Genomic DNA, 16,361 nt, shown 5'->3' with positions numbered 1-16,361 from the left:
AAAACCATCCGCCGAGAGCATCCTCATTACGGTTCATTGCCTTGCCAATAAGCTGCCAGAGGCTACATCTTACTTGGATGAAACATATACATTGCCCTTATTACGTAGTCTGGTCCCTTAAAATACTGGCACTTTCTTCGTAATCTGGCGTTCATGTCTACAGCACACACCCAAGCTTATGCAGAGCTTGATGGTAGAAGGCAGTGAGCTCAGTGCTTTCAAAGAACTGGACACCAGGTCTTCTGAAAACCGTAAATGTGTATAAATGCAACAGGTTTACGCCTTTGTATGCTCTTAAGACTTCTTTGCCCCATGTCAAGCCATGTCTTTTTTTGCCCCATGTTTTTTTCAAGGGGGTGTACACCGTCTAGAGTCTGTTGAAGAATATAATGAGCTGATGGTGCGAAACGGGGACCCCCGGGCCAGGATGTTGGAGGTCTCCCGAGATGGCCGGAAGCACTCTCTTCCCCAGCTGCTGGACTCAAGCACAGCACAGGTAGTCCAGTCCCACGGCGCCTCTTACGTCCTCCTGCAGTCACAGTCGACCCGTCAGGGGCGGAAGAGCATGTTTCCACCCCGGGTCTTACTTTTACTCTTTCAAAGTCCAGCACAAGCGTCCATGTTCTGAAGAACTGCCCGTCTAGGTGGGCCAAGAGCATTTGGGACCAGATTGTAGTACAGAGAGTAAGGTCTATCCAGAGAGGTTAGAAGGAAGTCAGCCTAATATTTCAAAACAATAGAGAAAAATAATCCCTTGTTGGATCTTGGGCTCTCGGTTCTCTTCTTACTGTGTTTTTTGGAACCAAGAACTGCTTTCAGCTGCCAGGAGACAGTCGCAACACTCTATCTATGGTGAACCAATGTCACTTGTTGAGTGGGCGTGTCAGGTGTCAGGTGGATGCTGAGTGTGTGAGAGAGGGAAGGGGTGTGTATGTACCTATGCTGTGCCCAGGGTTCTGCCTGTTACACAATAGTAACTCAAATAGCCAGGGGCAGAGGGGGCTGCAGAAAGAGGCGAAGTAGGTGGTGATCTTAATATTCTAAGGCCTGTCCCCATAAACGCTCAGGGCTCCATAACACTAAACAGGCTCCTCAAGTATATTATCCTCAATCCAGTCAAAACTGGGCAGACATCTCAAGTCGGAGGCAGGCTCAGTCTCTCTCTGGGGAGCTTGTGGAGTGTTCTTTGAGTCCAAGCACCATCAGCTGGAGGGCTCAAGAGGAACCACTGGCATCTTGCCCAGACCTATGACGAAGCAGAGATGGAGGAGAGGAGGGTGTGGCAGTAATGACACCTGTAGATGCTCGGAGACTCACACATTATAAAGCTCTAGAGGACCTGGGCAGGACACCTGGGTCAGGCCCTTACTTTTAATGTGTTATCATCATTTTACAGATAGGACAACTGAATCTCAGAGGCGAGGTGTTTCACTCAAACGATAAGTCCCAATCACTGTGAAGAAAGTTTTATCTGACCAGCAGAATGAAAAGTGTCCTCATTTCAGGGGCAGTTGCTCAGCAGGCTGTTGCATGTTGAATCCACCCAAACGCAACTTGAGTTGGGGCACTGAGAGAAAATAGAGTAGGAACCTTGGGTGGGACCTAGTGAAAATCCCCGGAGACACATCTGTGGCCTGCTGGGAAGGATCCATTGGAGTTGTAGGGGAGCCACACTGTCGGGCCGTTTCAGTGTAGAAGGTGAGAGAGGGTTTCCTGCCATCACGGCCAAGGACATCTGACACTGAGGTGGCGATGTCCTCACTGACCTTCTGAGGAAACCCGACCATGTTTATAGCCTAGAAATATCTGCTGCCAGCTTCTGGGAACCAGGAAACAGACTAGTGAAGATTTAGGGAAAAGACTCTTATTTTCTCTTCAAATTATCCTTTCTCTTTTCTTCTCTCCTTATTTTCTGCCCTTTTCTTTCTCTCCCAGCATTCGCCTTTCTTTTTGCTCGTTTTGTCTTCATCCACTAAAAAGTATTGTCTAGAATGGAGCTAGCCAATAAAGCTTTCTGCAGAGATGGGAATGTTTTATATCTGTACTGCCAGCGTGGCCACCGCGTGTGCTTACCGAGCGTGTGAAAAGTGGCTAGTGAGACTGAGCACTGTACTTTTAATTTGTCTTATTTTAAATATCGACAGCCACAGGTGGCTAGTGGCTGCCCCATTGCACAACACGGGTCTAGAAAGCTCCGGGGGACCCCCAAACTCTTCGCAAGAACAGTAGAGCAGGCAGGCCTCTGGTCCCCCCCCCCCCCCCGGTTCCCAGAGAAGATGGGATGAGATGCTGCTGGAGATCAGGGATCAAAGGAAGAACTCCCTTACGCGTCCACACATGAACCTCTGGATTCAAGGGCTGAAAAGCCATGGGCCACATCTGGCTGTTCCCATGGTGATATCAGTCAAAATTCAGTAACTTTGCCAAGCCAACATCATTTTTTTTTTTTTAATTGAATCTGAGTCTGGGAGGCCCACATAGCTGGCACATATTTTGTAAAACCGCCTACTGTAATTGTTCTAAGCTGCCAGGAATACAGAAATATCATCAGCAGACATCTCGTTTCTTCCTTTGAATGCATAGAATGCTCTAAGGATAAAAACTATTTCTGATGTCTCTTTTCTCATATTAAACATGAGATGATTTTTTTTCTTTTTTTTTTTTGCTTATGCCAAAATATCCATCATTTAAGAAATTGTGTTACTCTAAGAAGAACAGCAAGGGGCTAGACTAAAAGTGCTTTAGCAATAGACTCATCTCTTGTTTACGTTATAAATAGCGCACCCAGCTTACACACGTGTATGTTGTGGATGATGGACAGGAAAAAGAGATCGAGGTTTACATTGCTACATGCTGGAAAGAGAAAGTGTGGCTTATGGGAAAATATTTTATTGTCCAAATGTGAGATTAGAACCAAAGCCACTACAGTTTCTCCATGGGATGTTTTATATGGAATAACAGTTATCCGGGTTTGCAGCTTGGGTTTTATAAGAAGCAAGGGCTTACTAAGTTTTTGGATGAATAAGTTAAGCTTAAAATAGTGAGATACTTCTAACCATGATTGTGAACTTGGGGTGGGGGCAGCTGGTGACTTCTGAAGGAGAACCTGACCCCAGGCTGGTCATCTTACCTCCCTGAGGCCTTGGGTTTCTGGTTCCTGACTCCATCCCAGAAAGCAAGAAGCAGGATCCATGGGGTACGGTCAAGGAAAGAAACACCGGGTGTTTGCAGCCTCCAAGCTCTTCTCCACGGGCAGGACGAGGGTATGGCAGTCTGTTGCTGGAGGGGCTATTCCTCCAGTGTTATTTATAATAAACTTTCTTAAGCCATTGGTTCAGAAATGGACCAGAGAGAAATGGCTGTCTCACCCAAAAGACAATGAAGTTTGCAAAATCAATATATTTTTATGCCAGCGGCCACAGAAGGATAAACAAGGCTCTGTCTGACTTGCCGTGTGCTGACTTGTAGGAATACCACGTTGTGAAGAAGTCCACCCGCTCCCTAAGCACCACGCAGGTGGAGTCTCCGTGGAGACTCATTCGGCCGTCAGTCATCTCCATCATCGGGCTGTACAAAGAAAAAGGCAAGGTGAGCTCTTTTCTGCCTGCCAAAGTTTTGCCCTCTAGGTGAGTGTTAGCATATACTTCCTAAATGGTTACTTTTTCTTATTGTTGGTTTTATATGAAATAAAAAGTAAGATGCTTAAAAAGGAATAGATTGAGTGGCCTTCGTGTGGATTTGAGTGGATTCCCGGGCATTCCTTCCTGTGGACCCCCCGAGTGACAGGGTCATACCCTGTTTGCCCGTGTGATGTTAGAAGCCTCCAATACCTGGCAGCTAGGGCACAATTCCAGGTGGAGCGAACACCCCAACCTTTACAACTATTGAGAGAAAAGCAAACCCTGTGGTTTTGGGGAATGTTCCTAGTTATCTTTTGAAATGAATTTCATGTTGTTGCCGTTATCAGAAACCAATAATACATATAACTTGATATTATACAAACCCATTCTATGATATCCATTTTGATATTACACAAAATGGAAAAACCGAAACAAAATAAAATATATGTGGCACCTAAATAGTGTGAAATGACTCTCATGAGCTATTAATTGATCCAGGTAAAATTGCCATTATTGGAAATCAAAGATTGTCAAATACTGGCATTTTTATGTTTCCACTAAAACTTTCTGTCTTTAATATCATGCATAGCTAGCTCAATGCAAATAGATCTGAGTAGAGAAGTGGAGAAGGGAACGCAACTTGAATTTACGGCTAGTTACCTCAACTCTGACCTGGTTGGGGAGGACAGCTCAGTTAAATACTGCAATGGGAAGGGTGCCCTCAGTTAAATACCGAAATGACAACCTGGACCCCTGCTTTGGGTGTAGGGCCTTGGTTTTAGCATTGCTGGTGGTCGAGACTGCATCCGAGGACAGATGGGGATTTTTGTCAAGACCATTTTCCCAAATGGATCAGCTGCAGAGGATGGAAGACTTAAAGAAGGTAGGAAAAAGTCTCTTCTTTCCTCAGTTGTCCTCCATGGTGGCAAGCTTTGGTTGCATGGGAATCTGCTCCTTTGCAGGACGTGAAATGAATGATATCGCAGCTCAGGCTGTAGACTTGGGGGTCCAGTAGACCTGGACTGACTCCAACACTTACCACATTATGACCTTGAACAATTGATGTAACCCGAGCTTCACTACCCTCCGCTGTAAATTTGAGGTGTTAATACCTACCTTGAAGAGTTGTTGTGAGGATTAAATTAGATGTCATGTCGGTATTTTTATTCGGGTTTTTACATGTCTATCTTGTCCCCTAGGTCCTTGATCTTGTTCTTTGCCTTAAAAATTCCTGAGATTTTGTGGTCCATTCTCGCCTCAGGGCTGGAGCACATAAACGTCCCTTGCGTTCTCTGTAACAGCGACCATTTTGACATGCAAAAACACAAGTGCTTTTTTTCCTCCACCTTTACTGAGATATGATTGATATATAACATTGTGTACGTTTAAGGTGTACAACATGAGTCGATACACTAATACATTGTAAAATGGTTGCCACAGTAAGGTTAGCTAACACCTCCATCGCCACACATAATGACTTGGGTGTGTGTGTGTGACATTTAGGATCTACCATCTGCAATTTTCGAGGCTATAACACGGTGTTGTTAACTACAGTCACCACACTGCACATTAGATCCCTAGAATTTACTCAAGAATTCTAATTTTTTCTTTTTATTAACAACTTCCTTCATGAAATGACTAAATTACAGTATCTCTATTCAAACTGTTCAGTTCAGTTTTCCCAGACTATAGGTGCTATTGTATTAAACTATCTTGTTTTTGTTTTTGTTTTTAACTGATAGAATTGGAGTCTCCTTTTTTTCAGGCAGAGTGACCCTAGAAGCCTGTATAGTAATGATGAAACATGACCAAGCTTAATATTTTGATGGCAGAATATTTATTTTTCTCTCTTAGAGGAACAATTAACTCCTAGGTGGTGTTTGTGTATCTCCTTTCAGAACAATGTAAAATTCTAGCAGAGCATTTTTATAATGGATGTGCCGTGTGTTCACCTGATTGAAATTCATCCTGCAGTGCTGGTAGAATAGAGCAAAAAATCAATAGTTAGGAAAGGTTAATAGCACCTGATTCTTCCTATTTCTTTTTTTTCATCTGTATTCATTTACAGTAAATGCAAGGTATTGGAATGGATTGTCAACCTGTTGAATGATCTGTCTCTTTTAAATCTTATATAAAGATTGTTAAGAGCACGAGCAGTCATTTTAATGTCTCCACCCTCTTCCCGTGGGGAAACAAACCCAAAACCTCACCTCTTTGAGTAATTGGTTATGCCAGGTGATTTTTTAAACAAATTCTTCCACTCATTTTACAACGTCTGTAATGGCGTCAAAGAGAAGACGCGTAACAAATGCACGGGGAGCCGCCGCATTCTTAAACTCACCTACGGGATTCCTTCCATCCGAATCGAATTGCAGTGTGCTCGTGGGCCGGCTGCCCCTGAGAGGGGCCAGTGCGAGTTCTCATGCCGCTTTGCACTGTGCTAAAGGCAAGGGAAGCCCCTCCTCCGTCCTGCACGGCCGAGCAAGGTTCATCCGTTCTTTTCTCAGAGGCTCCTTTGTAGTTTTTGGATGAACTGTTATTTTAAAAAACAGGCCACGTTACAAGAGTACAAACTAGAAAGAAGCTCTGATAAGTCAACAGGATGTCCAAGTTCTTTTATATTCCCAGCAGACACTATCAACAGCTTGAAAAATGACCCGACCGTACCTTTTGGGGGTTGAAGATGAGTCTAGGACGGAGGGGGTGGAGAGGAAGAGAGAGAGAACACATGCGCGATTTGAGATTAGCTCACGATAATCTTTTAGGTGGAAGCATAGAATAACTCGTCAGCTTAATGGCTGCGAATCTGGAACATCATCAGTAAGGCCAGGCATCTAGACTGTGGACTGCCATTCCTAAATAATACCTCACAAGCTTGTCTCAATTATTGAAACCATCCTGTGACGATTCTCCAGGGGCTCAAAGCTTCTTTTTCTCCAGATACATGAATGGCTTCTCACGAGTTGTATGTATTCATTCTTCATTACCAAAGGGTTTAAATTTTTAAACAAAGACTCTGAGGAAAGACTCGAGATGCAGCTTTTGAAGTTTGATCTCTAAACAAAGGACATCTATTATCAAACCTGGCAGTGCCGAAAGAATAAGATCTTGGTGCTTCCCATAATTGTCTTAGTTAAAGATGGAAACAGAAAAGTACTGCAAAAGGATACGCGTTGTCATTAATTGTCCCATTTCGTGACATACCTGGGAGCTAAGCTAATGAAAGTGGATTGGAATAATAAAATTCATTTTATGGAGTTGTAAATCAGGGACTACATAGTATTCCATTCTAGTACAGACTGAACAGTTAGATCCCAATAAATTAAAGCTTGACGTTAATGTAATTCTCCTACTTGGTTACTAGGGGATGAAATCCTAGATGTAAATGGAATACCAATCAAGGGCTTGACGTTTCAAGAAGCTATTCATACCTTTAAGGTAATAACCTTCCTATTGGTCTCCTTTATCTTCTTACATTTTCCCTCCTTCATTTCCTTCTGGTTTGGGTTTGGTGATTTTTTTTTTTTTTTCAGCTGTTGACATAGGGACAGTCTGAATGTTTTTAAGCCCGACTTTCTTCTTGTTTTCCCAGCAAATCCGGAGCGGATTATTTGTCTTAACGGTACGCACAAAGTTACTGAGCCCGAGCCTCACGCCCTGCTCGACACCCACCCACATGAGCAGATCCAGCTCCCCAAACTTCAATGCCAGTGGGGGCACCTCGGCAGTAGGCTCGGACGAAAGCGGCTCTTCCTCCCTGGGTCGGAAGGCCCCTGGGCCCAAGGATAGGATCGTCATGGAAGTAACGCTCAACAAAGGTGATACCAGCTGTTTGCCGCTTTCGTTACATTCTCTCAAGTAGCGGTTTGCTATCTGTTCTTAGGTTAACGTTTTTTGTGTTTTTTTTTTTCTATGAATTGTTCCTTTGAAATAAGGTACTACCAACATCATGTAATCTTCTCTAAATGGACAGTGGGATCAAAAACAGAGATTTTTAGAGTCATTTTACTAAAGTGAAGGGAAGTAACACATAGTCCTTTAAGCTCTCCCCAGATAAGTCACTGTTTTTGAGAGACTCGTGTTTAAAAAAGCCACTGCCCAGCTTTCTTCTAGGAACCATATAAAATCTTAAAGAGCAAAAGATTACAGTTAAGAATGCAGTTGGCACTATATACAGTAACTGAGTCATGGGTGGTCACCACATCTGACTGCTTCTCATCTTTTTTTTCTTCTCCACCCACTGTAGAAATATGAGGGGCAATTAAATAACCGAGAGATTAGTTGCTAAAAAGAGAGGTGAAAGAAAACTTTAAGTTGTGTATCCAGAATAAACTATTACTTCGACTCTGCCTATTTCCAAAAACAGACTGGAGAGGCCCTTTAGACTAAGCAGAGAACGGACCACTGATTAATTCAAAGTCCAGAGTTAGCACCTGGTTCTGTCAAGGACTCATTAACAGATGAGGCAATGTGGACCAAGAAAAGTGGGATTTACTTTGAGTCTGGTCAAAGAATAAATGGTTATTGCTCAGAATATACATAAACGCAGCTTCAAATCATTCACGCTTCTTCTTCTTCTTTCTTTTTCTTTTTTTTTTTTTTTTGGCCTTTTGCAGAACCCAGAGTTGGCCTGGGCATTGGTGCCTGCTGCCTCGCCCTGGAAAACAGCCCTCCAGGCATCTACATTCACAGCCTTGCCCCAGGGTCGGTGGCCAAGATGGAGAGCAATCTGAGGTTCGTTGTAGGCCTGACAGTATACCACTCTGGCATGTGTGTGAACACGTGACCACGTGACTGCATGCACACGTGAGATACCTGCCCTAAGACACTCCTTCGAGACGTTCTAAACCTTTTTATCATTTGCAGAAATATAGCCAGGATTGTAATTATTAGCATCTCCAAAGATGAAAAGCTAATATAAATGAAATTTGCTCGAATTAGTGAACTATGGATCTTGGATTTTTCCCTACCTGTTTGGTTCCATTTGGACACAGAAGTTCATTTTCAGAAACTTGACAGAATACAACTTCACGCACTTATCTATGATTATCTAAATACTTTGTTATATTTAGTTATGTAAAATTTATTTGAGATGCTGAGAACAGTTCATAATGGTTCAGAATCACTGGAGAGGAGAGAGTGCCCAGAATCATATCCTTAAACGGGAGGCCTTTATTATGAAGTGTAATCTCGTTAACCTTTTTGTTATTCCATTCCTTTTTGAGTGGTGATGTCTAGATGCTTACTGCCTGGAATCACTGCGTGTCTGATTTCTCAATCCAGCTAGCTGGGTTGTAGCATGGGTATTCTGTTTATACAAGACATGCTCAGGTATTCTGTTATATGGTAGTTGCCATGGGCCTGTGCCCACCTAACCCTCACAAGAATGCGCACGCATTACCCAAAGCACTCTATGCAAACAGTATCACCTTTCTCCCCTGTAAGCTTCTAAGTCCTTGAGCAGTTGAGGAATTGTCAAAACGAAATTCCTTGAGGTTGCCATTTTGGGGCCCTATTAATAGATTATATTATATTTTTAGTTAATCTTCAGAGTGAATTTCCATATGAAAAAAAAATTTAGCAAATCATCCAAAGTACATTAAAGAAAATATACTTTTAGAACCCCAGAAAGAAAAAAAAAATCCTTTAATGATATCCCAAGATGATGTTTCTTTCTTGAATGGTTCCATATGTCTGGAGCCTGCCAAATGAACATTCTTCAAACCCCATATAAAGAGTCTTTGTTCTCTCTACTGAGTACTTTCCCTGTAATTTCAAGTCGAATGGGCATCTTGTCCTCAATTTCTCATTTGTTCAAATTTGAAACATTTTTACAAATTCTTGGGTAACCTTTGAGCTTCAGGTATTTCCTCCTTAAATTATATTACAATAATCATTTCAAGATGGTAGGAAAAAAGAAATTGATGGTGGTCAAGGGGATGTCACATGGCGATCAAATGGTAGCCCTGAGTTCGACAGCGTGTGAAGTCTGGGTGAGACATCTGGGCGACCTCTCCGAGCCTGCAAGCTTGTCTACATAATGGGCATAATACCTATTCAAACATTGTTATGTAAATTGTTCTGTATATAGTGCCCGACCTATACTATGTGCTCAGCAAGTGGTAGCCTTTGTTGGTGTCCTTTTTATCCATTTTTTTTTAACTTTACTAATTCTGAAATTGTGAGTAGGTATGTATGACGACTCTTGCCAATTTGAAATCTAATGTGTTTCTATAAACGCGTTGCTCGTTTACACACACGCAAAGCTGACAGGATGTCATTCGCCTCTTCGGAGTATTGTTAAAAGATCTCACAGGATAATCCTCTCCCGGAAGGAAACCCTGTAAAAACCTAACTGTTACTACACGTGCTGATTACGTTTTACCCCTAGCCGTGGAGACCAGATCCTGGAAGTGAACTCCGTTAATGTTCGCCATGCTGCTTTAAGCAAAGTCCACGCCATCTTGAGCAAATGCCCCCCGGGACCCGTTCGCCTTGTCATCGGTCGGCACCCCAATCCAAAGGTAAAATATTTCATACTGTTCTGAGTATGGGAAGACAGCTCGATTATTTGTCCAGTAGCAGTGACAGTGACACATATATTCCAACGCTGATGCATACCCTTCGGTGGGACGGTTCACCCAGCTGGGAATGGGGACCAGCCTATGGGACGCATGGGGAATGAGATATCGATCTGGGCTTCTTCATCTTTACGCTCTCAGAAAATTTTTTTAGACAATTTGGGCAATGTTATTGGTGAATTTAAAATTAGGTGGAAAGGAGGAGTACTGAGTTCTGATTAACCCCCAGATGGCTGTTTGATCTCTGGGGAGACAATCAGTTTCTTTGGGTTCCTGCATTAAGAAAATCTGAGAGCATTAGACTAGATGGTTTGTCCAGGCCATTGAGCAGAATACTTCTGTGACTGGGGCTTAAGAGCCACTACATTTTTTTCAGCATTGATACCACACTTAAACTTGCAGATAATCATAGCTCCTGTCTCATTGGCCTCTGCTGTTATTTGGTTATTTCTTCTATACTTGTGCAGTTGCTTCTAATTTTTTAAGCTAACCACAAGACCCTTCAGCAAATTCTACTCAACCCATTTTGAGCACTTGTTTTGAGTGCTCGATGTAAAATCATAAAATTAGCTTGTCTCTAACATTGTAATTGGGTTATATTTTACAAAATTTACGTCTCTCCTTTTAACAATTCAGAATGCTTATTAAGAACATCAGTTATTCCTATACCTGTCATGGCCGGCCATCACCCCCTTTGTATTATTATTTGTAGTGTTATTCGATTATACCTAAATGGTCCCAGGCTGCAGTACTTCACAGACTTGTATGGCATTTTAAGAGTAAGAAGTCTGTGCCAAAAGACCTTATGGGTCCTCTCGTGTGCCACATCTGGATTTCTTTAGTGTACTAACTTGATGGCATCATTTGTAGTATCTCAGTGGTGGTCATTTGTGGTACCGGTTCTCCCCAGTACGAGTACGTGCTATCAAGCTGTGACCCCATGCTTTGATCTGGAGAGGTGATGTCAAACACAGAGCTTGGACAAAGATTGTCATAAGCCTGATTCAGAGTCAATTCCGCTACTTTTTTCCCCCAAATCTTTTTCTCTTGTCTATGTACACTTCCAGAAATGTTTTGTCTAAAAACTTCTTGAATAAATATCATTAATACAAAACCAAGTCCTGCTTCTACTATTTTCTTTTCTTTCCTACTTGTCGCTTCCCATTTTTTCCCTTTCTGTTCTGTAGTCCTGACCTTTTCCCTTGGAATCTGTTCTACTTTGTTCCCCTACGGTGGACATGGCTCTCTTTGGGTCACTTTCAACACAGTTTTGCCGCATGGTCACAGCTAGAGCAGTCTTAGCCCCTTCCTCTAGGGTCCTCTCTTGGATTCTTCCTCCTTTCACCTCAGGACACAGTCCAATAATCTGTGGCTGACCTAACGCATCCCTCAGCAATATTATGGAAAGTTAAGTTCGCAGTGGTTTGCAGTCTAATGGCTTCAAGGCATGTTTGGCTTCAAATTCCATTACAGCATAACACAGGTCATGATTCGTTCAGAGGTCCCCATTATCTCGGCCCAAAAGCATCTGCTTAATTTGCCAATACAGCCAAATATTTAAAAAAAAAAAAAAAAAAAAAAGGCATTTCTGTGCAAAACATGGTAGTCCTAATGGACTGTGATCCTTGGTCCCATTGAACACACAGGTTGATTCGTGTTCTAGCCACAATAAAATGATCGTCCTGATGGTGTGGGAGCTATGTCCAGCAAACCCCAATTTCAGTAATAGTTTTCACGTTTCTCCCTAGGTAAATATGGTGTTATTAGTTGTAACATCATACTATATTTTTCTTTTGGTCAAGATTCCATTTTATGTTTAATGTATTTTTGTACCACTTATCCCAGCATTTCCTGCCAGTAGTACATTTTGATACTAAATGTATGTGCTTCCTTAGTTTTTATGTTGTTCCAAGAGAAATACCACCAGGATTTTCTTTCCTTCTGTTTCTCATAATGACTGGAGCAGTGGTGCCTGCTTGGGAAAGTCAAACTCTCCAGGTCTAGACAAGCTGAGATTTGGATCTGCTCAGGTAGCGGCTTTTAGCTTACATTAAGTAGAAGAAAGTAATAGAAGTCCATGTTAAATTGGTCCTGGGGCTTCCAACACGATTAGCATTATCCAGGAAATCTTTCACTTGTTTCACACTCCAACCATTTTCCTCCCGCTAGAAAAACAATTGCAAATATTGAAACTCTTAATATCAAGAAAAATTTGGAACCACTGTTTTAGCTGATATCCCTGGCTCATGTATATGAAATTACTCTTTGCTTTCTGAAAGGATAAGAGAGAGAGAATGTATATGCCTGTGTGCATGGAAGTGTACATATGTTATCTCCTGTAAAGCCTACTAGACAGTACTACATGAAGACCACAATGCGATTATGATTTACCTGTTAGGTTTACATGTAATGCTGAATCCTATATAAAAATATTTATTTACTTATTAAAACAAATTGCTATGCTTATCCAAATATTATTTATGCTAAATGTTACTTTAGAACACAAAGTTATTCTAAGTTTAAAATACTCTTACCTTTAAAAAAGAAACTGTAGAAGTTATCTCATAGTGTAGCATGTATCGGGTTTTCAAAAATCTTCCCATGAATAATGACAGCTATGGATAGCAACTGACGGGGAGAAAAAAAATCCATGAATCTACCATGATACCTATAAATATAGAAGGGGAAAAAAGAGTTATAAAATCACTATTTTGAAAACTTCATCATAATAATCGATTTAAGCAAGAATGATCAGTGACGCTAAAACCATTGAATGAAAAGGGGAGCAGGCCGTTGACATCGTATCAGCCCCCTCACAGATCGTTCGCTAATAACCAAAACGGAAAAACAAAAAAATCCAGTGGAGGAATCCGGCGAACTTCTTCCTAATCCAGCGATCCAAATTATCAGCGATTATGAAACACACTGACCCTAAGTGCCTCTGTGATGCACTGAGGAGACAATTTTTGTAGTGTTTTTGCCAAAAAATAATAATAATAATAATAATCTAAATCTAAGCATGAAAAAAAACTATTAGGCAAATCCTTTGAGGGTTGGACCAGCCTGGTTTCTTCCAAAATATCAGTATCATAAAAGACAAAGGCTCAGAATGTTTTGGCTTAAAGGAAACCAAAAAGACATGACAACTAGATCTTGAATTGAATTCTGATTGCCAAAAAAAAAAAAAAAAAAAAAAAATCTATAAAAGTATTACTATGCAAAGAAGTTGGTCAGTGACAGTTCACTAAAGGTCCATCGCAAGATAAGGACCTTGCGCCAGAATGTAAATCAGTTACATCACTTTGCGCATCATTTAGTTCAGTTGACATTTTTTTCCTGGCAAGACACCGTTGATGGAAGCAGAGTGTTGATGTGCATTCTCAAGGAAAATCCTCATCGCGGGCTGGCACCAGACTTTCCGGGAACTACTTCCAGTCTCCAGACACACTTTGAGTAGCATTCCTGACAGATAGTATTAGAAATATTGTTTAAATTGGAACATAAAATATATATTGGACAGTCATTTGTATCAACATCAAATTTTCTGAACTTGATAATAGTGCCAGGCTTATTTAAGAGAATGTCCTCATTTTTAGGAGATACATGCTAAAATATTTATGGGCGAGGGCTCATAATGTCTGCAAGTAACTCCCAAATGATTTAATAAAAGTTTTAGTAGTGTGTGCGTGCATGTAAACACAGCATGAGTGAGTGTGAATGTGGCAGAATCTTAAAAAATAGTAAATCTAGGTGAATAGTCTGCTTGCTATTTTTGCGCTACTCTTGCAAGTTTTGTGTAGGTTTGAAATTGTTTAACGTTTAGGAACACAGTGTTAGGAGTGTTCCAGAGAAGGGAGGATATCAGCCATGTTGTTGGTGACTGTAGCACCTGAATACTTTGATTAATGAACTTGGGAACCAGTCGAAGGTCTTGTTTGGAACACGTTGTTTAGAGCAGTCAGTTAACCCAGCTCTACTTCTTAACGTGCCCTCGCCGAGTGCTTCAAAGGGTGATCAGAACCATTGGCCCTGTGGTTTTCCTCTTTGTCTCTGCTTAGCCTCGTACTCTGGTTCTAGCTCCTTTTATTGGGGAAATATAAGTAAAACCGTCTAATTTGTGCTTTCTGTTAAAAATCAGGTTTCCGAGCAGGAAATGGACGAAGTGATAGCACGCAGCACTTACCAGGAGAGCAAAGAGGCCAATTCCTCTCCTGGCTTAGGTACCGTAATTGCACATGTTCATTCAATATTCAGAAGAGCCGTTTAATTCCCCCATGAGGCACACCCCGCCCACCTGCCTGCCCTCCTCCGCTCCCCCTAGCCCTGTAATATTGACTCATTCTCTGTAATTACCAGGTTTGGCAGAAGTAGCTGTCAAAGAGAATCTATGTTCTCTTGGCTGCTACTTTTGATGTCTGCAGTTACTTAATGTGCTTTATTAAAGTTCTAATCATTCATGCTTCTTATACTACTTGAAGATAATTTGCAAAAAAAAAAAATGAGTTAGTATTTCATGTGTTTATATGTACAATTCATCTGAAACGTTCTAGGTAAAAATGAAGTGATACCCAAATATCAGTTATTTGGTAGATGCGGGGTTTTATCCACCCAAAACCTGGGATTTCTTTGCGTGAGTTAAAAGTTTCAAATTCAGAACAATAATAGGGGCTGCAAATATCATGCTTTTCCCCCTTCTTAAGTGGAAAAGTTCAGGCAGGAAAGTTTTGAAATAGTAAAAAATTTCATACAAATTTAAAATATGAAACATTGCATCAAGTTTTAAAAGTAACATTTCCTGTAGAGCAGAAACCTGAAGGGACTCTGCAGACACGTCTGAACTTGAGATATTACTGATGTGAAGATTGATGTCGGGAGGGAAAGGAACGGAGACATGAGTTACTGGTTGTCAGAGGAAAAAGAAGGCATAGGATTTTTTGGCAACCACGAAATACCCCGATTATTCACATCCATAATTAATGTGTTTAAAGTGGACACAGCCGTAATGGGCTCTTTATTCAGCCAGCTCACTCTCCTGACATGCCTGAAAGCTGTCCTCTCATGATGCCAACATATCCCCTCGGCCATGCATAAAAGATTTTATTAAACCATGATCCTCATGCCCAAGACCTTTTTGCTTATGGCGTATAATTTAAAGTCTTTTTTATCCTTAACTAAAAACTGAAATAGATATTCAACTCCCTCCCCAGTTCTTTCATGAGTTTCTTGGGTGGTGATCCTTTGTTCATTCATCCTTCAGTCCATTCAGCAAATATCACTGAACACTTCCTAGATCTATTTGCAATGCTGAGCACTCCTAGGTTAAATCAGCCCTGTGCGTAGTCGTTGAAGAAGGGAGATGAGATGCATCCACTTATGATTAAATTATACTATGTCTGTGAATAGAATAAAATATTTTTAAAATTCAGAAGTTATTTCCAGCTGGGATCATTATGGAAGTGGTAGCATCCGAGTTAGGGCTTGAAGCATGAGCAGAATCTTGGGAGGTGAACTGGGATGGGGATCAGGTACCCAGGCAGACGGCATGTGTGTGTCTACCTGTGCACATGGCCGGCCCGTCAGTGCCAGTCAAGCAGGAGGGGTTTTGTTTAATATGTTTGGCTCCTCTTTTTGTTTTGACAATATGGTGAATTTGTCCCCCAACAGGTACCCCCTTGAAGAGTCCCTCCCTTGGAAAAAAGGTGAGTCAAGGTGCACTGCTGCCTCACTCAGCTGGCCCACGAAACAGATTCCTGGAGCCCATCTGTCAGATCTGAGCGCCCAGCCCATATTTCTGTCCATGAGTCGTTTGGCCACTTAGCACAGGAAATGGCCACAACGCTGATTTGAGGACAAGTATAGAGATGTATGTTTCTTTTATTAAATATTCATCTAGGAAAAGAACAGAGCAACACAATAAAAAAAAACAACTGAGCTGCAGTTTGAAAAATTGTTTTTCAGGGTGTGCTTCCATAGTTTTAGCTGTTAGCATGTCTGTTTCACGCACGGAAGGTCCTGGGTTCATGCCCCAGTGGAGCCACAGTCCATGGCCTACGGCCATGACACCCCAAACAAGCCCGATGCCTGATCTTGGAAGCTAAGGGTCGGGCCTGGTTAGTATTTGGATGGAAGACCACCTTGGAAGACCAGGTGCTGTAGGCGT

General features: G+C 41.7%; 1 protein-coding gene across 8 annotated transcripts in view; it reads left to right on the top strand.

The window, feature by feature from the left end:
• PDZD2 (PDZ domain containing 2) overlaps positions 1-16,361 on the top strand; it is a 311,190-nt gene that overhangs the window by 271,464 nt on the left and 23,365 nt on the right. For all 8 annotated transcript variants that reach the window (XM_016138284.2, XM_016138283.2, XM_016138290.2 and 5 more), the window contains 9 exons: positions 354-496; positions 3,469-3,588; positions 4,389-4,503; positions 6,985-7,058; positions 7,213-7,438; positions 8,237-8,354; positions 10,012-10,144; positions 14,340-14,421; positions 15,866-15,900. In XM_016138284.2, coding sequence (XP_015993770.2) covers positions 354-496; positions 3,469-3,588; positions 4,389-4,503; positions 6,985-7,058; positions 7,213-7,438; positions 8,237-8,354; positions 10,012-10,144; positions 14,340-14,421; positions 15,866-15,900 — 1,046 coding nt within the window. The remainder of the gene's footprint in view (positions 1-353; positions 497-3,468; positions 3,589-4,388; positions 4,504-6,984; positions 7,059-7,212; positions 7,439-8,236; positions 8,355-10,011; positions 10,145-14,339; positions 14,422-15,865; positions 15,901-16,361) is intronic.

Source organism: Rousettus aegyptiacus, unplaced genomic scaffold (genome assembly GCF_014176215.1).
Source record: "Rousettus aegyptiacus isolate mRouAeg1 unplaced genomic scaffold, mRouAeg1.p scaffold_m13_p_8, whole genome shotgun sequence".
Classification (NCBI taxonomy): domain Eukaryota; kingdom Metazoa; phylum Chordata; class Mammalia; order Chiroptera; family Pteropodidae; genus Rousettus; species Rousettus aegyptiacus.
This window is presented reverse-complemented; position numbering and strand designations above follow the sequence as displayed.